At 36.1% G+C, this 24,728-nt stretch overlaps 3 protein-coding genes and 1 pseudogene across 3 annotated transcripts; all 4 read left to right on the top strand.

The window, feature by feature from the left end:
- Nucleotides 2,878-6,567, top strand: LOC18593701 (chitin-inducible gibberellin-responsive protein 1). Its single transcript, XM_007021048.2, has 3 exons — nucleotides 2,878-3,006; nucleotides 3,934-4,003; nucleotides 4,194-6,567. The coding sequence occupies exon 3, from the start codon at nucleotides 4,348-4,350 to the stop codon at nucleotides 6,136-6,138; it is 1,791 nt and encodes a 596-aa protein (XP_007021110.2). The 5' UTR covers nucleotides 2,878-3,006; nucleotides 3,934-4,003; nucleotides 4,194-4,347; the 3' UTR covers nucleotides 6,139-6,567.
- On the top strand, nucleotides 6,780-9,803 carry LOC18593702 (annotated as a pseudogene).
- On the top strand, nucleotides 13,614-15,084 carry LOC18594506 (uncharacterized mitochondrial protein AtMg00810). The gene has a single exon (XM_018124207.1). The coding sequence runs from the start codon at nucleotides 13,801-13,803 to the stop codon at nucleotides 15,082-15,084; it is 1,284 nt and encodes a 427-aa protein (XP_017979696.1). The 5' UTR covers nucleotides 13,614-13,800.
- LOC18593703 ((-)-germacrene D synthase) lies at nucleotides 15,660-20,998 on the top strand. Its single transcript, XM_018124208.1, is given in 8 exon segments — nucleotides 15,660-15,777; nucleotides 18,132-18,334; nucleotides 18,416-18,704; nucleotides 19,053-19,425; nucleotides 19,576-19,794; nucleotides 19,905-20,043; nucleotides 20,149-20,397; nucleotides 20,497-20,998. Coding segments are annotated over 8 exon segments (1,884 nt in total). The 3' UTR covers nucleotides 20,791-20,998.

Consider the following 24,728-nt stretch of genomic DNA (forward strand, 5'->3'; position numbering starts at 1 on the left):
TTTCATAAGGTTCACATGATATTTTAGTCTCATAATTAATTATTGCATTAATGAAATTAAATAAGGACATAGTGATGAGATTATTCTAGCTAGTAAAGAAAGGGTCAATCAAGCATGGGGCAGGTAGCTTGTCACCTTTTATTTTTTTATCTTTTTTTCTAGATTTGATTGGAGTACGACAAAGGCATGTAAAGACTACCATGANGGGTGGTGGGGAGGGAATGAAATGAATTGCTTTCACAAAGTTGGGTCATGATTTGTATTGGAAGGAAAAGACCTTACAAGGTTGGGTTTTCAAGTTCATGCATTATGACAAGTGATTAAGAAAAGGACTTTCATTTGATAAGTTAATTAACTATATTGCATGCTTTGTCTTAGAAATTTGTTTGGGCTTATTAGCTATCATAATCAAGCAAAGCATCATTCTCATTTCACATTAAGAAGGGTCATTATTCTTATTTTTAAAGAGAATATATAAGTAACAGCGTTTAAATTAAGATTTAAATAGAAATTTTAGATTCAAAAAATATTTTTTTTCATTTTATTTGATTATATGTATGTAAAGAAATTAATAAATTTTGTCTTATTAAAGATGATTACTTTTTCTCAATACAATAGTGTTCGAATTGATCTTTTCTTGTCAACATAATCCCCCTAATCATGTTATAATTTTAGAAACTCTTTTCACAAGCCACATTTTAATTTTAGGCCACACATGAAAAATATGCCACTTAAAGGCAGTAAACCAATAATTTTAACAAAATAATTAAGTTGAGAATCACATGAGAATAATTGAATTATGGGTGAGATTAGTTCAAACTAATTAAAATATCATTAGTCAAATTCTAAAAATCTCGCACTTAAACTAATTAGGGTGATCGACTTGAATCTTTATTCATACTCTTCAATCAATAATTTTTTTTTGCCACCTTAAGGTGAGATACCAAACACACAAAATATTTAGTAATTAAGTGTCACGCTCAATTCTTCGACTGAAGTGCTTCAATCTCACATCAGGCAACTAGAAAGATCTTAAGACACTTATAAATATGGGTGTTGCACACTTTATTAGATTAGCTTTTTGGGCAGAGAAAATGATCCCGTTCAAGTGGTACGAGAGTTTATCTAAATCCTTTTCATGAGAGATATCAGAATTGAAGTAAGTTTGGATCAAAGTGAGTTTTTTTTAAAATTTAATTAATATAACTTTTGAATTGAAACATGCACCTTAATATTAATTTTATATAACTTTAATTTCCAACCATATAATATACGTTAGAAAGCAATAAATGGAATTGAACATATAACTAATAATTAGATAGTCAGTACAATCAATCAATTAATCATTAATTATTCTTAGTATTTTCGTGTAATTTGGGACAATTAAAAGATCAACCCTTCCACCAACAACAATTTTTCCCTTATCCCTACGCAATTAATCTCCCCTCTTCAACTGATTAATCATAATTAATAGCAGCTGTTTAGAGAACAAAGTAAATTGTTGCGGGTCCCATCTTCGATTGAGAGCAAGATTGCCACGTCAAGTCAAAGGAGTCAAAAAGAACATGCGTCCTTTAGCCAGGTGTCCATTCCTTCGCTGAGGTACTGCCAGCTGCCTTTAGCCACGTGTGTATTCCTTCTCTGAGGTACTGCCAGTTGTCGTTCGTACGGGGGTGATCGTATTTTCGCTGCGGGTTTCAGTTGTACAAGGAGGGCATCCGAATCAAACGGACTGTACAGCCCCACCCCCAACGTCACGTGAATGTCACGTGTTCGTTACCCGTAGAACACGCTCGGACCCTGGTTCCCTCACTGCCCTCAAGTTCCACGCTCCTTCCCTATGAAATTAAATTAAATAATTTTTTATGGTTAATTATGCAATAATTATTATTTAATCATTTTAACTTACTAGTATTATAAATTTTTGTGAAATTTAATATATATTTAAAAATATAAGCTTTTTAATGTTTTTCATATTAACATTTTAATATAAATATCTTATTAAAATATTTAATATTAAGTCATTGTGTCTATTTATGATAATTGACTAGTCAAAAAACAATGGTCACCATTTCGTAGATAATTATTATATTATCATGAATCTTTCTGACTAGTATTTTGAAAAGTCGTGAATAATTTCTATGAAAAATTCATATTTTTAAAAGGAATGAATTAAATTAATGATTTGAATACTTTAAAGTACTTGTGTGCTTCTTAAAGAATTTTTTTGGACCACAATATGTTGAATATGTAAATTTATTATTCAAAGGAAAATACCTGTCACTTTTATTGACAATTATTAAAAATTATTGATGAAATTAAAGAATATCGATTAAGATTAATTTTAAGTAATCATTATCAATTATTTTGAAGTCAACACTTATATACGGAATAAATATATGTATTAAATTTATCAATAAATAAATTATTGAGAGAATAAATAAATAAATTATTGAGAGAATAATAAAATATGTGATAAAATAAGAAAAACCCAATCATGGATAATTTTAAAAAATAAAAAATAATTTTTTTAAAAAGGAAATCAAAGAAAAAAATTAAAAAAATTTGATGTTGCCAATGAGGCTATGAGTGCGCAAGGGATGACGGAGTTTAGTTTACACAGTCGAGGGGGGCGCGTGGAGACAGCGTTTGTCGTTTGCCACGCATTTTAAGAAAAGAAAACTGGAAAAAATGGGGGAACTATCGAAGAATGTTGTCGAACGTGTGCGAATGGTCGGCGGCCGTTTTTTTGTTTTAACGCCGTTAATTCTCGCAGTACAAAAACGACTTCCTACATTTTCAAAAACAGTTACCGTTAAATCCTCCTTCTTTCTTCTTTCCCTCCTATAAATCCAAGACACTCTTGCCTGCTTTGTCTTTCGATTTCAAACTTTGAATAAACTAAAAGTCCAAGTCTAAGTGAAGAAGATATTTTCTCTTTTCCTTTTGCTTGTTTTGAAGCTTTGGGTTTTGATTTTTGATTCCGGAGGAACAAGAATTTTCCAGGTAAACTTCCTAAGTTCACTGTTAAATTGACTTTTCCTTAGTGTTTCTTTGAATATATTTTGGTTATGGATTGTTGGGTGATTAATTGTTTTTTTTTTCTTTTTGATTTGGGCTTTTATATTTGATTCTGGGTTTTCATTTTGGTTATTAGCTTTCTGGGAAATGAAAAAAGTAGCCGAGCTTTAAGTACTTTAAATATGGATTGAAGGAATTTGGTACTTTTAAGTGCCTTAGTTTTTAACTAGAAGGTGTTTGTTTTGTGGGAAACTTGGCAAAGATATTTTCTCTTTCTGGGTTCTTTAACGTAAACTTTTAGTTCTCTTGGTTTGGCAACCAGAACATATATGAAATAAGTGAATTGCTTTCAGCTTCAACTTTTTTATCATTGCAACTTTTGGGCTGTTCCAGATTGAGGGAGGTTTCAATGGGTTAAGTATTTTATTCTTTTTGAGTAGGAAGTTAAGTTGATTGGTGTTGTTGAGACAAGAGTTCAATTTGTTAAGCTTTGTATCTGTTGTGGTTGTTAAACATTGCGGCTTTCTCAAAGTAGATGGCAGATGTTGATTAACTTTTGGAATCTTAGGATTCTAAGAGTGAAAATCTTATTTAGTTCAAAATACTCTGCATCAAATTCTTTGGTTATAGGGTTCAAAGTGGATCTTAGGTTGTTGTTTGAGTAGGAAACTAATGTGTGCAGCTCAGGCAAAAAGTTCTATAGATTTCTGCTTTAGGGATATGCTTTTGCCTTTGCTTTTGTTTCTTGGATGTATGAATGAGTGATAACTTGTCTTTGTTTTCTTAATTTTTGTCAAACCACTTGATGTGATCTCTTTCTGTATATTGTTTATTGAATCATAGATTAATTGTGTGGTGCTAAGTACGGGGATTATATCATTTGATCAAGCTACTTTGTTGTTGTGTTTGTAGGATTGCTGAGCAAGAAATCATAAATTAATTCTAGAGAAGGACTTCTGAGAGATTTTTTGACTTTAGATTGGTGATTACTATTTGCAATAGATTGTCTGCCAAGAAATTATAGATTGATTCTTAGTGGCTAGGTTCATGTTATCAAAGCTATGGCTTTAGCTCTTCAATTTGGATTTCTTTCTTTCTCTTTTCAGTTTTGTTTGTCAACTACAAAATGTGAACGGTTAGAACTTAACTGTTGTTTGGCATTGGTTTTGCAGGTCAATTTTGTTTTCCTGAAGGTATAACTTCTATTATAGTGTTGAAGCTTCTTGTAGTCAACTTGACAAAGGGTTTGACGATTCTGTCCTTAACTGCTGATAACTTCTCTGAGATCTCTTCATCGCATTCAAAAGCTGATGCCAAACTCATAGCATGGACGCACACCAGCTTTTCAGTTACGGTGTGACTGGTGCAAGCCTATCCTACTCAACCTCTTATTCAACTGTTCCTTCTATACCTAATCGGCTGTTTAGTTCTTTGAAATCTGACATAGGAAACTCACCCAACTCGCCCTTTTCGTCTCAATTTGATTCGCCCTTATCGACTCAATTTGATTGTGATACCAACACCACGTTGAGTGACAGCCAGGAGCAGCATAGCTCCACGGAGAATCTCTCGGGACTTAGCCCTTCTTGTAACTCTTCATTTGAATCTAACACTTATTGCCATAAATTGAGTCCCTCTCTGGACTGCAAGCGTGAAATCCTACCACTCTGTTCTGGTGGAACTTCTTATATACAGGATGCAAATTCTAGCCACAAAATAATATACACTTTGCAGGAATTAGAGACTGCACTAATGGCACCTGATGCGGATGAAGAAGTAACCACCCCGAATGTTTCCTGTGGAGAAAGTAGTAGACCACAGACAACAGGCCAGCGATCTAGGGCATGGAGTCAGGAGCACCAAGGATCTTTGGTGCTTCAGCCTCAGACATCCTTTGTTTCTAGGCATAGGCAGTCAACTGAAGTTTCTCATGCTGAGAAACGTCAGAAAGCAATAGGGGATTTGTCTTTGCAGGATATTCCACCTGGCAATCTTAAGCAATTATTGATTGTGTGTGCTCAAGCTCTCTCTGAAAACAATATGGATGATTTTGATAAGTTGATTGCGAAGGCCAGGAATGCTGTGTCTATCTGTGGAGAACCAATCCAGCGCCTTGGTGCTTACATGGTGGAAGCGTTGGTGGCAAGGAAGGAGGCATCAGGGTCGAACATATATCGTGCCCGTCGTTGCAGAGAGCCTGAAGGCAAGGACTTACTTTCCTACATGCAGATCCTGTATGAAATTTGCCCCTATTTGAAGTTTGGCTACATGGCAGCCAATGGGGCCATTGCTGAAGCATGCAGAACTGAAGATCGCATTCACATTATCGATTTCCACATTGGTCAGGGAACACAATGGGTGACCCTCTTGCAGGCGCTTGCAGCCAGACCTGGTGGAGCTCCTCATGTCCGCATTACAGGAATTGATGATCCTCTTTCTAAATATGCTCGTGGTGGTGGATTGGAAGCTGTTGGCAGACGTTTGGCTGCACTATCTGAAAAGTTCAATATTCCAGTTGAGTTTCATGGAGTGCCAGTTTTTGCACCGGATATCACGAGGGGGATGCTTGATGTCAGGCCTGGGGAGGCTCTGGCTGTCAACTTCCCTCTGCAGCTCCATCACACCCCTGATGAGAGCGTTGATGTGAACAACCCTAGGGATGGGCTTCTGCGAATGGTAAAATCACTTTCTCCCAAAGTTACCACATTGGTAGAGCAAGAATCAAACACAAACACAGCCCCTTTCCTCCCCAGGTTCATAGAGACTCTGGATTACTACTTGGCAATGTTTGAGTCCATCGATGAGACACTGCCAAGGGACAGAAAGGAGCGAATTAATGTGGAGCAGCACTGCCTGGCCAGAGATATTGTGAATGTCATTGCTTGTGAGGGAAAGGAGAGGGTGGAGCGCCATGAGCTCTTTGGTAAGTGGAAGTCTAGGCTAACAATGGCAGGATTCCGGCAATACCCTTTAAGCTCTTATGTGAATTCTGTGATAAGAAGCCTGCTGAGGTGTTACTCAAAGCATTATAAACTGGTGGAGAAGGATGGCGCAATGTTGCTGGGCTGGAAGGATAGGAACCTTATATCGGCTTCTGCTTGGCACTGTGACAGCTGAGATTCATACAATACAAAGGTAGAATAGAAATAATCAGCTCATTTTTTTATAGGTTACAGATGATAGATTAGCTTTGTCCTATGGTATGATGGATGATGACACTGTAGTATCAGCCATCGGATTTGTTGAATGATGGTGCAGAACTTCATTATGATCCGAAAGGGTGACTCTTCTGATATAACTCTTCTCATACCATTAGACAATCACTACTGTTGTTTCGTAGATACCTCGTTCCCTTTGTTCATTTTTTTCTTTTATAGGATTCGATGTACCCTTTCATGCAGGATGTAAAAGAATATTGAGGGATGCATTCCATTCTGTTTATGGTTCATTGTATGTATGTAGCACGGCAGACATGTATCCCCTGGTATAATACATGAAAGAGAGAATACAACTATAGCAACTTCTTATTCATTGTTTTTTCTTGCAGTTGTTTCTTCCTCTGTTTGTAATTCATGCTAATGTTTCTGCTTGAAAGGGTATACTTCAGATTAGGCTTAACAGGTTAGATTTTGATGAATCTAACTTGGGTCCAATTCTATTCCAAAATAAAAGCAACAGTCCAGGGTTTTCTGGGCTTTATCCATTTTCGCAGCAGGATATACAGCTCCTGTCCTCTGACTATCAAGTCAGTAAAGAGAATGGACAGAGGAGGTAAATGTAGATTAAGGTATAAACAAATTGGCAATCTGGCATTAACTTATCATGATTTATTGTTGATTTAATCCAGTATTAATTATTACGATATCCTTTTGCCGACTTCGGCAAGAAGGCTTGAATTCACACATCGTACATGGTGCAAAGGGCAAAGGCAAGGCGTGATAAACATGTGTCGATGACAATGAAGATGATAGCAATGTCGTGATATGATGTTTTTGAGATGTAAACATTGGTCCAACAGAAGTTTTATACGCGGCCAGCAACTACAACAAATTATAGCCAACCAATATCCATGCTGCGAATTAGTACCAGACATCATCCACGAACATAACGACCTTGTATAACATGCGTCGTTTTTCTTGGCTCTGTTTTCACTATTGTCCAAGTTATTTCACCATCTTAATTAGCTCCTTTTCGGAATAGCAATAATTCATCTGTCAATTTCATGCATGTGTTACAAATTTCGTATTAATAAGAGATGAGGTGAGTTTGGATATATAAGTATGAAGCCTCTGTTATTTATCAGATATATCTTTTGAGTTGAAAACGTGATCTCGTAACACATATAATGATTATGTTGAAAAAAATGACTTATGACCATTGCACATTCATTGTTCAGCTCAACAATCAATCACCGTTGTGTAGTAAATATTCAAATTCTCCGTACCAGATAATCATGAAGATTTTATCAACCATCGATATTTTTGGTGCATTGATTAGTTGCCACCTCCTCTTAATATTCGTTTGGGTATAAGAAATCTTATTGAAGTTTTGTCCATAAAAAAAACAAGATGAGAGAATGAATCAATGAAAGTAAACATGTTCCTACCATGCTTTCTTTAATTGAAAAATTAAGAAAGTTATGCCATCTTTTCAGGGTCAATGATCAATGAGCTTCAGAAGTTGAAAAAAAACTGAAAAGGATGCTCATGGCTGTGGTTGATAAGCCTTTGGAAAAGCTTGATTTGATTGATGCAATCCAACGCCCTGGAGTTTCTTATCATTTTGAGGAGGAGATTGACCAATTAGTGCAGGGCATGCCCTAGTGACTCTCAATGACACTGATGTTGGGGCCTATGACGAGGACCTTTATACTATTTCAATGAGGTTTCGTCTACTTCGACAAAATGGTTATAAAATTTCATGTGGTTTGTATTTTGTGCTTTCGTATACTTATTTTTTTTATTAGTTAAATCGGAGAAAAATTGACAATTTGAAAACCAATTATTTAAACAATACCAAAGTTGACTTTTTTTATTCTAGTATGAAATTACTTAAATTAAAAAAAAGATCCATCATTAGATTAGATAGGTTAATTATAAATTTAATTACTTATAATTAAAGCAGATGTGTTTAAGAAGTTCAAGGACAGTGAAGGGAAGTTCATGGAATCTCTTATCAATGATGGTCAAGGATTGTTAAGCTTGTACGAGGCCGCATATATGAGGTGCATGGAGAAAATATACTAGAAGAAGCTCTTGCTATCACCACCTCTCATCTAAAGTTAGTGGAAACAATGGCAGAATATCTTCTCTCAGCACAAGTTGCTCATGCTCGAAAGTCACCCATCCGCAAGAGCTTGCCAAGGTTGGAGGCTAGGAGATGCATTCCCATATATCAAGCATGTGCTTTTCATGACAGAACTTTACTGAAGTTCTCGAAATTGGATTTTAACTTGTTACAACATCAGCACAAGAAGGAGATAAGAGAGATCTTTAGGTCAGTGATTGGGGCAATTGTGTGCATAACCCACATCTTCACCAACAATTGATTCATTTTAGGCTTGAGTTCAGCTAACTAATGGTTTTGTTTCAGATGGTGGAAAGACTTGGATTTTGCAAATAAATTACCATTTGCTCGAGATAGATTGGTGGAAGGTTACCTTTGGATATTGGGAGTATATTTTGAACCCCAATTCTCCCTTGCTAGAAGGATGGTGACGAAAGGAATTGCCATAACATCAATCATAGATGATATATATGATGCATATAGCACATTTGAAGAACTTGAGCTCTTTTCAAGTGCAATTGAGAGGTTATTCACAGCTCAAAAAGCATAATAATATCTATTGTAACTTCGGATTTTGATGTAGAATTTGACAGAATTTAGAGGGCGTATGTGTAAACCTTTGAATTGAATTACATGCAGGTGGGATATGAGCTGCATAGATCAACTTCTAGACTACATGAAATTATGCTATAGGGCTCTCTTAGATGTTTATGAAGAAATGGAAGAAATGATGACCGAGCAACGAAAATTATACCGCGTGCAATATGCAAAGGAAGCTGTAACTCATCAAACACTTCTGCATCATCTACTATTTATATTGCAATCACCTACTGTATTGGCTTTTATGTGTATGTTATAACAGTGTTAGCTGGTTTCCTAGATGAAACAACATGTTCAAGGCTACTTTACTGAGGCGAAATAGTTCCATGAAAACTACGCGCCAACACTGGAGGAGTACATGTCTGTTGCATTGATAACCTCTGGTTACCGTATGCTTCCAATTACATCATATGTTGGCATGGGAGATGATATAATGAAAGAGGCCTTTAATTGGGCATCTAATACTCCTAAGAGTCTTCAAGCTTCAATGACACTTGGTAGGCTGATGGATGATATTGCCAGCCATAAGGTATTTCTATGTTTGCTTGACTATACCTTTTGTTACTTGCATTTTGCTAGTAGCCTATTGAAATTTTATGGTTGAGCAAGAAAAAGGGCATGTGGGCTCTGCCGTTGAGTGCTACATGAAACAGCATGGGGTCTCAGAGCAAGAGGCATACAATGAGTTTCATACGCATATTGACAATGCTCGGAAAGATATAAATGAAGAGATGTTGAACGTAAAAGCGATACTAACGCCAGTTCTTATCCGTATTCTCAATTTTTCAAGGGTAATAGATGTCCTTTATAAGGATGGAGAAGATAGGTATACAAATGTAGTGGGAGTAGCAAGAAGTGGCATCACTTCTTTGCTTATTGATCCAATCTCAGTTTGAAGAATAAAATTTGAGTTTGTATCTTGATCAGGAAGATCAGTGATCACAGATAAATAAGAAATGAATTTATTTAGTGTTGAAGGAACAAAGATGGCTAATTCATTAGTCAGCTTCATGCATGCATGCAGTGGCTTTGCTGGGAAATGGCCCCATTGCACAGTCATTGTTCAGCTCAATAATCAATCACCATTGTGTAGTCAATTTCAAATATCATACCAAATAATCTAACTCTTATCCCTGGAGGCTCTTGTACCTACTCCAAAACCCAGCGCAGAAGCTTTCTTGATGAACAGTTAACATCAAAAACTTGATAAAAGTTGGTCCTCTCAAGGTTTTGTGTAGTCAATAATTTCAATTTACAGCCTCTTTCTCCCCAGGTTCATAGGGACTATTAAACATTGACTGGATTAGCAGTGAAAATAAGGTTTTCTAGAAAACATGAACACAGGCAAGGAATGAAGAAGTCCTCCGCTGGGAAAGAAGATAAAACAGAGGACCAAAAACTCACCGTTTCAATAAAAGACCAAAGATACTAAAAAATGCAGCACTTCATTTAACCTCTTTTAAAAGTTAGTTAGCTTGTAATTATTAGTTAGTTAGAAACAAAACTTTTTTAATTAATTCAATGCTGTATATATATATTGCCTTGTAATGCTCTGACCTAGAGTAAGAGAAAATCAATAAGAATGTCCAGTGAAATTCTCTCCATGCCAGCGCCGTTTTCCTTCATTCAACATGCTTTTTGACATGGTATCAGAGCAGGAAGACGTTTTCTGGGAAATTGCTACAGCTGAAGATGACACTTTATATCTTTCATCTGTTTTTCTATTTCTGGTGAAGTAATTTTTTTTCCTTCCTCAGATCCTTTCATTTCACATTTCTGAATCCTTCCATCTGTTATTGTCTCTCCATTTATATCATTACTCTTCAAATCAATCTTGCCCTACTTTGAATCATGTCTGGATCAGCAGACTCGAATCAGTCAGGATCCTAAAGATCTCAGACTTCATCCGAGCTATTACCAATAGGAGACCCACAGTCTCCTTACTATTTACACCACACTGACCATCCGGGTTCAGTTGTCATCAATCCAAAGCTCACCACAAACAACTATGTGGCATGGAGCAGATCATTTCTCTTAGCCCTTTCAATTAGAAACAAGCTAGGCTTCATAAATGGATCCATTCCCAAACCTCAAGTCACAGATGATCTGTATTCTTCATGGATCAGATGCAACAACCTCATATTAGCATGGATATTGGATTCCATCAGTCCACCTATAGCTTCAACTGTTTTCTACATGGACTCTGCCATGAAAATCTGGAGTGCCTTGAAGCAAAGCTATGCTCAGCCAGATGACACAAGAGTTTGCAACTTGCAGTACACTCTTGGCAGTGTTAGTCAAGGGACTAGGTCGGTGGATAGCTATTTCATTGAACTCAAGGGAATCTGGGAAGAATTAAGAAACTATAGACCCTTGCCACACTGTCAATGTGGAAAATGTAACACAAAGTGTTTTAAAAGGTACACAGACCAATATTAGAAAGATATGGTCTTCAGATTCTTAAATGGACTGAATGACTCATTCTCTGCAGTAAGGTCCCAGATAATACTCATGGATCCTATACCTACCCTTGACAAAGTCTACAGCTTAGTGTTAAGGGAAGAAAGTTAGAGGAATATACTGTTTCAAACTCAACCAGTGCTTGAATCTTCTATCATGAACACTGTGACTGATATGAAGAAGAATTTCAAGAAGGATTTAGTTTGCAGTCACTATGGTAAAAAGGGACATAGCAAAGAGAAATGCTATAGAATCATTGGATTTCCAGAGGACTTCAAGTTCACAAAGGGGGGAAACAATATAAGGAAAGGGAAAGGAGCTGTGAACAGTGTGACAACAGCAAGTGAAGTGTTGATTGAAGAAACACACATGGACCACGGAGAAGGCCTAAATGGAACAAGCACAATGTCCCAGATGTCTAACTTGCAAAATCAAGTCAACAAGTTAATGGAAATTTTGAGTGAGAATGGGTTAACAAGCTTTGAAGGTAAGAGTACCTCCACAAACACACAACAGACAAAACATTCCCTAGCCAACTCAGCTTTTGTAGGTATAATTTCTGGCCATCTTTGTTTCAATACAAGAAATAATATGCCACATGAGTTTGAAAATGTTAATTCTCTCATGATTAATCACAATTCTTGGATAATGGATTCCGGTGCAACAGACCATATTACATATTCTTTAAAGAACTTTACCTATTCTAGACCTGTCACAGATTGCTTTGTACAGCTCCCAAACAATAGAAAAGTCATGGTTACTCATGTAGGTACTGTTAAGCTCACCCCATTGTTGACCCTTAAAAATGTGCTTTGTGTGCCAAATTTCAAATTTAACCTTGTGTCTACTGGTCAGCTCACTAGTACAAAGACAACATGTGTTCTTTTCACTAACATGTATTGTACTGTCCAGGACATTCCCTCATGGACTGTGATTGGGGTTGCTAGAGCCATTACAGGACTATACTTGATGGAAGATAAGAAAGAACAGCAGGACTTGTCTAGATACTGTTTTGATAAAGTTTTAGAATTTCCCTTTGTTTCATCAGATAGAAGTTGTAATACAGTGCATAGGACTTTTGATTTATGGCATTTCAGACTTGGACATGCTCCAATTGAAAGAATCAATGTAATAAATCGACATTTTCCAACTGTTAAATGTTCAAATGAGCTATTTTGTGAAATCTGCCCTTTGGCTAAGCAAAGGAAGTTACCCTTTCCAACTCATATTCAGAACACAAAAAAGGCTTTTGAACTGATTCATATTGACATTTGGGGACCTTATGAACAACCCACATTGCAAAATTAGAAATATTTCCTCACAATAGTAGATGATTATTCTCGTTTTACATGGATTTTCCTTATGAAAAACAAAACAGAAGTTTCAAGCATCATACATTCATTCAATGCCTTTGTTTTAAGACAATATGATCTTACAATTAAGTGCATAAGAACTGACCAAGGTCAGGAATTCAAACTCATTGATTTTTTTACAAAAACAGGAATAGTACATCAGTTATCCTACGTAGAGGATCATCAGCAGAATGGAACAGTAGAAAGAAAACATCAGCATATTCTGATGGTGGCTAGAGCCCTAATGTTCCATTCAAAGCTTCCAATCAAGTTTTGGGGGGATGTAGTCTTAACAACAGTGCATGTCATAAACAAAATACCTACCAGAGTTCTCAAAAACAAATCCCCATATGAATTGCTTCATAAAAAACCACCATCTTATACACATTTTAGAGTGTTTGGATGCTTGTGTTATGTTTCTACCCTAACTCGAAATAGAAAGAAATTGGATGAGAGAGCTAGTAGATGCATATTTCTAGGTTATCCAAGCAACATAAAGGGGTATAGAGTCTACGACATCAATGCACAAAAGATCCTCATTTCAAGGAATGTGATTTTTCATGAAGAGATTTTTCCTTTTCATACTCTACAGCATAATTCAACACATCAAACATTTCATCAAACACTTGATTGACATGACAAATTTCTTAACCTTTTTGACTCAAATCCAACCAATTTCAATCACCAATACCTACAATCAGCTGAGATAAGCTCACCTGAGCATGTACAATCAAGCCATGAACCTGAAACATCAAATACTGATGATTTGAATCAACTTACCTCTGACACTGCTAGTGATCCTGCAACTGACAGCACTGATGAAATTGAACTAGACCCTGTCATTGAACCACAGATGCCAATTAGAAAGAGCACCAGGCCAAAACACCTTCCTAAGTACCTAGAGGCATATCAACTTGACTCACCACATCAAACCAATGCTTGCACTTCACATCCAATTACCAAACATCTTTCCTGTCACCAATTGTCACTAGCACACAGATCTTTTACTATCTCCTTATCAACTATATTTGAACCAAACTCTTACCAGAAAGCAGTAGCTCATTCTCACTGAAAAGAAGCCATGGACATTGAATTGAAAGCATTGGAAGATAATGGAACATGGAGCATTGTACAACTACCTTCAAACTGTCATGCAGTAGGGTGCAAATGGGTGTACAAGGTGAAACTAAATGCTGATGGCAAAGTGGAAAGATATAAGGCACGATTGGTTGCTAAAGGGTATAACCAGATTGAAGGGTTTGACTACCAGAAAACATTTAGTCCTGTAGTCAGACAAACAACAGTGAGAATGTTTTTTGCCTTAGCAGCAACACAGAATTGGCGTTTGTCACAACTGGACATTAATAATGCCTTCTTGAATGGTGAATTGACAGAAGAGGTTTACATGGAATTGCCACAGGGGTACACAATCAAGGGGGAGTATCCTACTAGTTCAAGGTTAGTCTGCAAGCTACACAAGTCACTTTATGGACTCAAGCAAGCTTCAAGAGCTTGGAATTCAAAACTCACTACATCAGTTTTGAAGTATGGCTTTAAACAGTCGAATTCAGACTATTCACTCTTCATCATGAAGACACACCGTGGAGATTTCATTGCTCTTTTAGTATATGTCGATGATATATTAATTGCTAGTACTTCCATTCAAGCAGAAAATGATGTCAAAGGTTACCTGAGTTCAGAGTTCAAGCTTAAAGACCTTAGGAAAGTCAAATACTTCTTAAGATTGGAAATAGCTAGATCACCAGAAGGCATATCAATATGCCAGAGGAAGTATGCTCTAGATCTCTTGGAAGAACACAGGTTGCTTGGAACAAAGCCTGCAAGTACACCAATTGACTACAACCACAAATTAGTCAAGAGCAGTGATGAAGATAAGCTTATAAATGCTACCAGCTATAGACAGCTAATTGGAAAGTTACTATACCTGACTTTTAGCATACCTGATATTACTTATGCTGTACAGGTACTTTCACAATTTATGGACCAACCAGGACTTAAACATCTTGCAGCAGCTCACAGAGTCCTAAGGTACATCAAAAAGGCACCAGGTCAGGGAATTCTAATGAAATCAAGGAATAATTTGAAGATATCTGGATACTCAGATAGTGATTGGATAGGTTGTCCAAATACCAGAAGGTCAGTCACAGGGTACTGCATCTTTGTTGGTGATTCATTGATAAGCTGGAAATCGAAAAAGCAATCTATTGTGGCCAGAAGTTCAGCTAAGGCCGAGTATCGATCTATGGTTGCAGCCTATTGTGAAATCATGTGGCTAAAATCCTTGATGACAGACTTTCACATAGATCATCCTGAAGCAGTGAATTTGTACACGGATAGCCAATAAGCAATATACATAAGCAAAAACCCAGTACTTCATGAAAGAACGAAGCATATAGAGATGAACTGTCATTTCATCAGGGAAAAGGTAATGGCAGGATTAATTAACCCCCTGTACATCTCAACACAGTCACAACTATCTGACATCTTCACTAAGGCACTCCAACCAAGACAATTCCACTTCTTGATGAGCAAGATGAATGTTCATGATATTCACAGTTCATCTTGAGGGGGAGCATTAAACATTGACTGGATTAGCAGTGAAAATAAGGTTTCCTAGAAAACATGAACACAGGCAAGGAATGAAGAAGTCCTCCGCTAGGAAAGAAGATAAAACAGAGGACCAAAAACTCACCGTTTCAATAAAAGACCAAAGATACTAAAAAACGCAGCACTTCATTTAACCTCTTTTAAAAGTTAGTTAGCTTGTAATTATTAGTTAGTTAGAAACAAAACTTTTTTAATTAATTCAATGCTGTACATATATATTGCCTTGTAATGCTCTGACCTAGAGTAAGAGAAAATCAATGAGAATGTCCAGTGAAATTCTCTCCATGCCAGCGCCGTTTTCCTTCATTCAACATGCTTTCTGACAGGGACTCTGAAATACCACTTGGCAATGTTCGAGCCCATTTTTGCAGCAGGATATATAGCTCCTGTCCTCAGAGTTTCCAGTCAGTAAAGAGAACGGACAGAGAAGGTAAATGAGGAGCTTCATAGAGGTCTTGTAACCAAGAAAAATAGATTAAGATATAAGCAAATTGGCAATATGCCATTGTTGATTTAGTCAAGTTTTAATTATTATGAGATCTTCTTGCCGACTTTGGCAAGAAGGTTACAATTTCTAAACCGTCCGTGGTGCAAAGGGGAAAGGCAAGGCAAAATAAACACGTGTTGATGAGCCCAACAGAAGTTTTGTATGTGGCTAGCAACTACAACAAATAATAGCCAACCAAAAACAGGTCATAAAAGACAAACCAAGTCCAATCTCGATGTTGCAAATTAGTACCAGACATCCTCCACGAAATATAGAACCTTGTATAACATGTGCCGTTTCTCTTGGCTCTGTTTTCACCATGATCCAAGTTTTTCCACCACCTTAATTAGCTCCTTTCGGAACAGCAACACTTCATCTGTCAGCTTCTTGCATGCAGTGGCTATGCTGGGAAAATGGTCCCATTGTACAGTCATTGTTCAGCTCAATTATCAATCACCATTATGTAGCCAATTTCAAATTCCATGCCAGATAATCCAACTCCAATCCCTGGAGGCTCTTGTGCCTACTCCAAAACCCAGTGCAGAAGCCTTCTTTTCCATTTTTTTTCCCTCAAACATTCACGTTTTATTAATAAAAAAGTTTAACTAACCTCACGATTCAAAACGAAGAACTGAAAAAATAAGTACCTTATACGAAACACTACATGTTTTGCATAAAAATTATAACAATTTAGATGTACAAAACAATTCATAAATGATAAATCAATGAATAACATAGCGTTTTATATATTCAATCACCAACAAATACCGAATATGTTTGATTGATCGATCTACACCCTTTTTTATTAGTACATCTGTGAAATGATTTAGCTTCTTTGAATGTTTGTACAGAAGCCTTTTTGATGAATAATTAACATGGGAAAATTGATGAAAGTCCATCCTCCCAAGTTTTTATGTAGTCAATTTCAAATTACATGCCAAGGATTTGTTTCATTGCAAATTTTGTTACTCTCATATCGTCCCATAAACAGTTTATCTATGAAAATTTACAAAATTTGATTTTTTCATCAGATTGTTATATAAAAGAGAATATGATATTTGAAATTTGTAGCTTCAGGTTAAAAATAAGAAAAGGATGGGCTTTGCGTGGATTGCATGTATGAGTATCTTACATTTAGCCCATGTGTAATGCATTGATAGGAAGATAGAAAACGGCTTGAAAGAAACCCTAACCTTTGAAAAAGGTTTCGAACTGTCAATTATGCAGTGCCGCCAATGTTGCCCAAACCCTGATTTCTTCTTCCTGTCTCTTTCAATAGTCATATGTACTTTTCCTATTGATTAAAGAAATTTTGAAAATCAAATGCATAAATAATTAATGTTTTAATCAAGGTACAATGTTAGAGAAAAGTTTGCATATCTTTTTTTAAAATATATATATATTTATTACTATATCAAAGACTGAATGTAATATTTTAATAACTTTTCACGTATACCGTTAATCATTCAATTTCACTTGTACTTGAGAAAATGAAGGAATTTGACTTTTTCCTATCAATTTACAAATTTTATGGAAAAAAAAAAAAAGGAAAAGGGCTACAGGAAGAAATTAGGTCGGCAAGGCATGAGAAACGTGCTTAATGAAGGCAGAAGCTCATGCTGGCTGATGTTTCCTTTTCTCATGTGGGGTTCTTATGTTTGTGGATAGCAATGGGCAAATCATTGTCAACCGGAAGCTAGCACTTTCTGGACAGGAGAGAAAAACAACGGTGGTGATTGCCTAATGGTAAGGGAAATATTATATCAGAAATGTCACCCAAATCCATCATTATCATAGGACAAAGCTAATCTATCATCTGTAACTTATAAAAAAAATGAACTGATCATTTCTATACTACTTTTGTACGAATTTTAACTTATAATCATTCAATTTCACTTGTAGTTACAGTTTTTATGGAAAAAAAAAAAGAAAAAGGGCTACAGGAATAAATTTGGTTAAATTAAACGTGCTTAATGAAGGCATAAGCTCATGCTGCCTGATGTTTCCTTTTCTCATGTGGGATTCTTATGTTTATGGATAGCAATGGGCAAATCATTGTCAACCGGAAGCTAGCACTTTCTGGACAGGAGAGAAAAAGCCCCTTACATTTCTTTATTTCTACCAACCAATCAAAATTGGGACTTAAACAAGAACAATTTCGACCTCGTGCATATATACGAAAGGAATTTATTGCATTTGGCATATATTATACCAAAATATATAAGAAAGAGAATATTTTCACACCACATGTTTAGGCTTCCCATGCAACCTTAGCTCTTTATAAATACCAATGTAAGAAATCCTCTTGAAGCATCAAACAGCACTCAACCAGCAGCAGCCCTTTACAACAGTTTCTTTAAAAATATCTATTGAAGTTTCAGCAGCAACTCTTTCTGCTCCTACCCAACATGCTGAACTGCCTGAAATCAGTCGTCGTTCGGCAGGTTATCATCCCACCATCTGGGGTGACCATTTTCTCTCATATGCCTCGAACTCTTTGGTAAGCTATAGTTGCATGTTTGAACATGGAAAATATTAATTTGCATTGCTGAACTGATATCTCATTATTTTCTTTGTCTAGGAAAATGATGGTGATGACAACAACAAGCAAGAGCATCAGAAGCTGAATAATGAATTGAGGAAGATGCTAATGGCTGATCAGGTTGATAAACCATTGGAAAAATTAAAGTTGATTGATGCAATCCAACGCCTAGGGTTTTCCTATCATTTCGAAAAAGTGATTGACCTAGTGCTGCAGCAAATGCACTCGTCCCACGACGATTGTGATATTGGGGTCAATGATGAGGACCTTTATACCATTTCTCTCAAATTTCGTCTGCTTCGACAAAATGGTTATAAAATGTCAAGTGGTATGTGATACTTGCCATTCTATGTTTACGAATGAAAATTGATTATTTGAGATCCAATTGAGGCTTAGTTCAACTTTCTGTGGTCATTAAAAAAAATAGAGTTTTAAAAATTTATACCGTAAATGATTTGATTTTGTTTAATTTGCATGGGGCAAGAAGAATTTTGAGCTCATATCGAACATGTTATTGCAGTCCAAACCTCAGTTTTGCATCACAGGCAAAATATGAAATTTAATTAGTTTGAGTGTAGTGAATTTGGTTAATTCTATCTTAAGAAAGGTCATAAGATTGAGAAAATGTCATTTACTGGCTAAAACCATCTAATATGTTTATGCGTGGTGAAAGCAGATGCCTTCAACAAATTCAGGGACAGTGAAGGGAAGTTCAAGGAATGTCTTATCAATGATGTTCAAGGAATGTTAAGCTTGTATGAGGCCACGCATTTGAGGGTGCATGGGGAAGACATTCTGGATCAAGCACTTGCTTTCACTACTACTCACCTTGAGACCATGGCTACCTGCTTGAACTCTTCTCTTGCAGCACAAATTAGTCAAGCTTTAAGGCAACCAATCAGAAAAGGCTTGACAAGGATTGAGGCCAGGCACTACATCCCTGTCTATGAAGAAGACCCCTCCCATAGTGAAGCTGTATTAACCTTTGCGAAGTTAGATTTCAATATGTTGCAAAGGTTGCACCAGGAAGAAGTTAGTGAAATTGCAAAGTAAGCTCCAAAAACTAAAACAATTTCAAGTCCCCCTTCCTTTGTGTCTAGTTAGTGATTGCTAAAACTAATTTGCCCCCGTTATTGGGATTTTCCTCTATTGTTTGATTGCATTTATCTAAGTAAGCGCTCTTCAATTATGGTATTCAGGTGGTGGAAAGACTTGGATTTTTCAAGGAAGCTGCCTTTTATCAGAGACAGAGTGATAGAGTGATACTTTTGGGCATTGGGAGTGTACTTTGAGCCTGAATATAGGTTGGCCAGAAGAATATTAACCAAAGTCATTGCCATGACTTCTGTTATTGATGATATCTATGATGTGTATGGCACACTTGAAGAACTTGCTCTCTTTACAAGTGCAGTTGAGAGGTTTGATTTCTTTTGCAGAATTCCTCATGCCTACACTTCATAATTTCAGTTAATTGATTCTTTTTCGATACCATGGATTAAGTTAAAGTTTTTTCCACCATAATTTTTAGGTGGGATATATCTGAAAAAGATCACCTACCGGAGTACATGCAAATCTGTTATCAGGCACTCCTAGATGTTTGCAAAGAAACTGAAGAAACAATGACAGAAGAAGGAAAATTATACCGCCTTGACTATGCCATAGAAGCTGTAAGCTTATCTGATGTTTACTCTACATGTTTCAATTTTAGATTGCAATGAATAACTTTTTCTTTTGATTCCATTTGTTAAAAGTGATTTTCCTTCGTTGCTCAGATGAAAAATCAAGTTAGAGCTTACTTTCGCGAAGCTGAATGGTTCCATAACCACCACGTACCGACCATGGAGGAGTACATGGCAGTTGCATTAGTTACCTCTTCCTATGCAATGCTTGCAACCACTTCTTTTGTAGGAATGGGAGATGTTGCAACCAAAGAAGTTTTCGAATCGTTGTTTAGTGACCCCAAGATGGTTACTGCCTCTTCCATTGTCTGTAGACTCATGGATGACATTGTGTCCCACAAGGTTCGAAACTTCACTGTTTCAAATGCAATAACAAGCAGCTTTCTATTTTTCATCTTTTTCTTATACAGATTTTTGATCTTGATGATTTTGCTGAAACAGTTTGAGCAAAAGAGGGGACACGTAGCATCAGCCATTGAATGCTACACGAAGCAGCATGGTGCTACAGAAGAAGAAGCTGTCAAGGAATTTCGCAAACAAATTGCTGATGCATGGAAAGATATAAATGAAGAATGCTTGTATCCAACAACAGTCCCCATGCCACTCCTCACTCGGATTCTCAACCTTGCACGCGTAATCGATGTAGTTTACAAGACTGAAGATGGCTATACTCATGCAGGAGTGATGCTCAAGGACTTTGTAGCTTCTCTGCTCATTGATCCTGTGCCTATATGAGCATTTTGTCTTTTCATACACTACAACTTAATTATCAATAAACTAATTAAGTTGATTAAGTTAATTAAGATGTTTTATGGTCCTCGAGTTGTGGTTGTAATGAAATGTCCTGGGTGGGTGTGTTTGGAGCATAGGCCATGGATACAAGGTCACCGTTATGTCAAAGCCTTGGAAGAACATCAATCAAATCTTCCTCTACTTGTTCAATTTCTTGCTTTGCTTTCTCCCCGTTCCTTCTTTCTTTGTGCTCATCAATAATCTTATCTGCTTCTTTTTCTTCGTCTCAAAAATCATATATTGATTAAGACAAATTAAATGCAAAATCATAACTTTATAATTGAAGTAGTGTTTGCTAGGGATAAGTTTCATGGACCATGTGTCCAAATTTAGTCATTTCTCAATGGCTTGATTGATTTCATTTTTGCCTTATGAAATTAACTGTAATTAGTTTTAATTGAAATTATTAATATTTATACGCTCAATTATAATAAAATATTTTTTGTTTAGAGAAAATAAATCATTTTCCTTTAATTAGTCCATTCAATAATTATCAAGACCTTTCATACATGCATGGTATGTGCGTTAACCAGTCTTAATACTACTTTTTAATGCCTTTTCATATGCATTTCATTGTGGCAAATCTCAGGTGCAATGCATTTGCAAAGATGAAATTGAAGTTGGATGTTTATGAAGAGAATATTGAAGGAAGTAAAATCATATATAAGTTCATACCATCCACATCCACAGAAATAATGTTGCTTTTTGTTTTTGGTGGTCCAGTGGAAGTGCCGTGGTTGGCTCCTCCATGAACTAAAACGGATGACAATAAAGATTCCCATGAACAAAAGATTTTCAATGCTGATTTTCATTTTGGGATGACTAAGTTTTCTTATCTAGGCAAAGAAGTAGGGATGTGACGAATGTCCTTCTTCAGGAATTGACAATTACTGCAATAGCTTGACTTAACTAAGGAGGCGTCTCTTTCCCATCTAAACATCTACCAGCACCATATTTTATAATGTGTGGATACCAGGTTCTGAGCATGGTGCAAAGCTAAATCTACCATTGAAATTGTGCGGTTTCATCCCAATTTGGATCAGGAAAGCTAAGAAAATATTGAAGGAAGTAAAATATTTACTAAAATTAAAAACCAACCTTGCAAATAGGAAAGCAGCTTTTTCTTTTTTGTGAAAAGTAGTTGTTTTATTATTCATCCAATAGCTAGTATGCCAACCCAAAGTCTTAAACTATGTAAGTCAAAGACTGTTAGTAACATAAAAACTCTAGCTTTGGTTGTTTTGAGTCTTGGTACATTTGCATCGTATCTTTAGCTACTCAAAAAGCAATTGGCAGCATAAACACAAAAACAAAACTCCTAAATAGTTATCAGTTCATCTGCACTATCAACGCAGACCTCACTTTTACACATTCCTAATTAGTTAGAAGTCTTTAGAGACAACATCAGACCCTGTACTCAAAAATAAGACCGGTCTCTTCTCATCACCTGTCCTATCTAGCATTCAACGGATCATCTCTCAACTTCATGCATCATGGGCATCCCTCCCTAACCCTCTTTATCCCTCCCCCAATCAACCTGCCATCTGACCAGCCACTTACATGATGGTCTGATGTGATGAGTTCCCCCCACCAACATCTTCGAGCGTTACAATCCTTAGGGTAACCTCTTCCTTGACCTCAATAAAGGATAAGCCATGCTTCTTACTCAACTCCCAAATCTCTTCGGCTTCTCTAGTAAGAACCGAATTTTGCCTTCTAAAGTTTGCATCTGGGACTGACTCTTTTTCCAAATCTAATTTTTCTGGTGTCATCTGCTCCTCTTGATCACCCTTTATCCCTCCAAATTGATTTCCTTTCTTTTTGCTTGACTTTGACCTTGGCGTATATGAGCAATTTTTATCTTTTCCACTTCCTTTCAAAAACCGCCCCTTCCTTTTGCTTCTACTTCCCTGCCCACTTACCAATTCTGGGGAATATTTTTTGAGTTTAATCTTACCCCTTTACTTCGTCTCATTCTATTTAGCTCCCACTCCTCCGCCAATTTTCTACCCAACTCATTATTTTTCTTTTCATCGTCCTCAGATTCACTACTAATTTTCTCACCTTCATCACTCGTCCCTTCTCTGTTTTCCTTGGAATTACCCATGCTCTCCTTTAACTGATATCCGTAGCCCCCTCCAATTCCATGTACATTTGTTCCTTCAAACATACCCTGCAAGCTTTCCCAGCGTTCTCTCATGTTTCTTATTTTCTCCTGGTTGCTCTCTCGGTTAGGGGTATCCTCTTTGCGTACCAACCGACCCTTTTCACATCTAATATTTGGCCTAGTCAACATATTACATTAGCCCTTATCCTTTTAGTGTTCAGGCTTGAAGCTTCATTACCTATGCTTCTCGGCCCAAATATTACCACTTCATTAGAGCCCATCGATTTCTTCTTCAGTGGGTTTGCTCTAACTTGTGACGGCTTAAGTGTTATAATCTGATGCAACTAGTTAACGTGAAAACAAATTTTTCTTTTTAAAGGTAACGTGAAAACAAAAACTAACACTCATAAAATTTTTAAGGATGATAATTAAGTTTGAAACATATAAACTTAAACTCAAAATTAAAAAAAAAATATTATTCAATAATTTAAAAAAATTAATTATTTAATAATTAAGTCTAAAAGTGCTATTTATAATAGATTAATCTTATTTGACATAAACTTAGATGGTAAATAAAGTAATTTAAATGAAAAAGAATTCTATCCTAAATTTCTTTGGAATATAAAAAAAGTAGATTCTTAAATCTATGTTTACTTGTCATCCAAATAAATTAAAATAAAAAAAAATTTATTATATCTATAATTCTTAATAGGACTCTAAAAAATCATCTACAAGATTATCTACCTTACAAACCCATCCAAACCCACATGCTCTTGCGGAGGTGGATTTGTCGTTCTTCTTTGAGCTTTGCCTCACTGCGCCCTTAACAACCATTTGCTCTACTTCTGCACCTTTCTTTCGGCCTTCTCCCCTAGGTTTTTCCTCCTGTTCCACTCTTTTGCCTACGGATGACCACGCCCCATGTATAGCATTGTCTTTTCGCTCCAAATTATAAGTGGTCTCCTTTATTGTGCCCTATGGAACTTGAACCTTCTGCCTTTTTATCTTCTCTGCTTCCCTTGTCTCCATCACTTTCCTTCTCTAACTTTCCATATCTCACTTTATCTGCAAAAGTTCATTTTCCCACTTTTTAATCACTGACACTTTTTTGCCAACCCTCTTCACTTTAATTCAAATTCCTCTGTCATTTCTGCTAATTTCGCCTGACATTCTCCCTGCCCAAAGTTGTTTCGTCTCTCTGTTGTATCTATTGAGAATTCAATAAATTTTTGATTAAAGTATAATTAAATTTGAATTTTAATCTATATTTTTTTAACTTCTGTTTAAATTTGATACTGTTTTGATGGCATGATAAGTACTAATAAAAATTTTTTTTAATGGTTTTTGTAATGTCTTGTTTAATTTTATGATTAAAAATATACGAATTTTTTAAAATTGATTGAAAACTTGATTTTAACAGTTTTGATGATTTAATTTTAGGTCATTGAAATTTCATATTTCGATAACATTTTGAGTCATTTCTTTGAACGTTTTTGTAGTATGAAATGAGGTGTTTAATTTGGTGTAGATGGCTCGGTTAGGGACTTCCTATGTTAAGAGAATTAAACCTCAAAATAAGTTCGTTGATACTAAAAATTCAAAAATTTGCATAAGTTGTAATGATTTCTAAACTTTTAGCTTTTGAAACTTAGGAATCTTGTATTTTTTTTAATCAAAACAAATTTTGATGTTATAGTATGATATGAATACTTCAAATTGGTGTTAATTTTATTATCGGAAACAATTTGGGTTAAAAGTTACAAGAGCTCAAAGT

Source organism: Theobroma cacao, chromosome 7 (assembly GCF_000208745.1).
Source record: "Theobroma cacao cultivar B97-61/B2 chromosome 7, Criollo_cocoa_genome_V2, whole genome shotgun sequence".
NCBI classification, from domain to species: Eukaryota; Viridiplantae; Streptophyta; class Magnoliopsida; order Malvales; family Malvaceae; genus Theobroma; species Theobroma cacao.

What these genes read in the sequence shown, in the direction of transcription:
- LOC18594506 (XM_018124207.1), top strand. Translation starts at nt 13,801, where the DNA reads ATGGACATTGAATTGAAAGCATTGGAAGATAATGGAACATGGAGCATT.
- LOC18593701 (XM_007021048.2), top strand. Translation starts at nt 4,348, where the DNA reads ATGGACGCACACCAGCTTTTCAGTTACGGTGTGACTGGTGCAAGCCTA.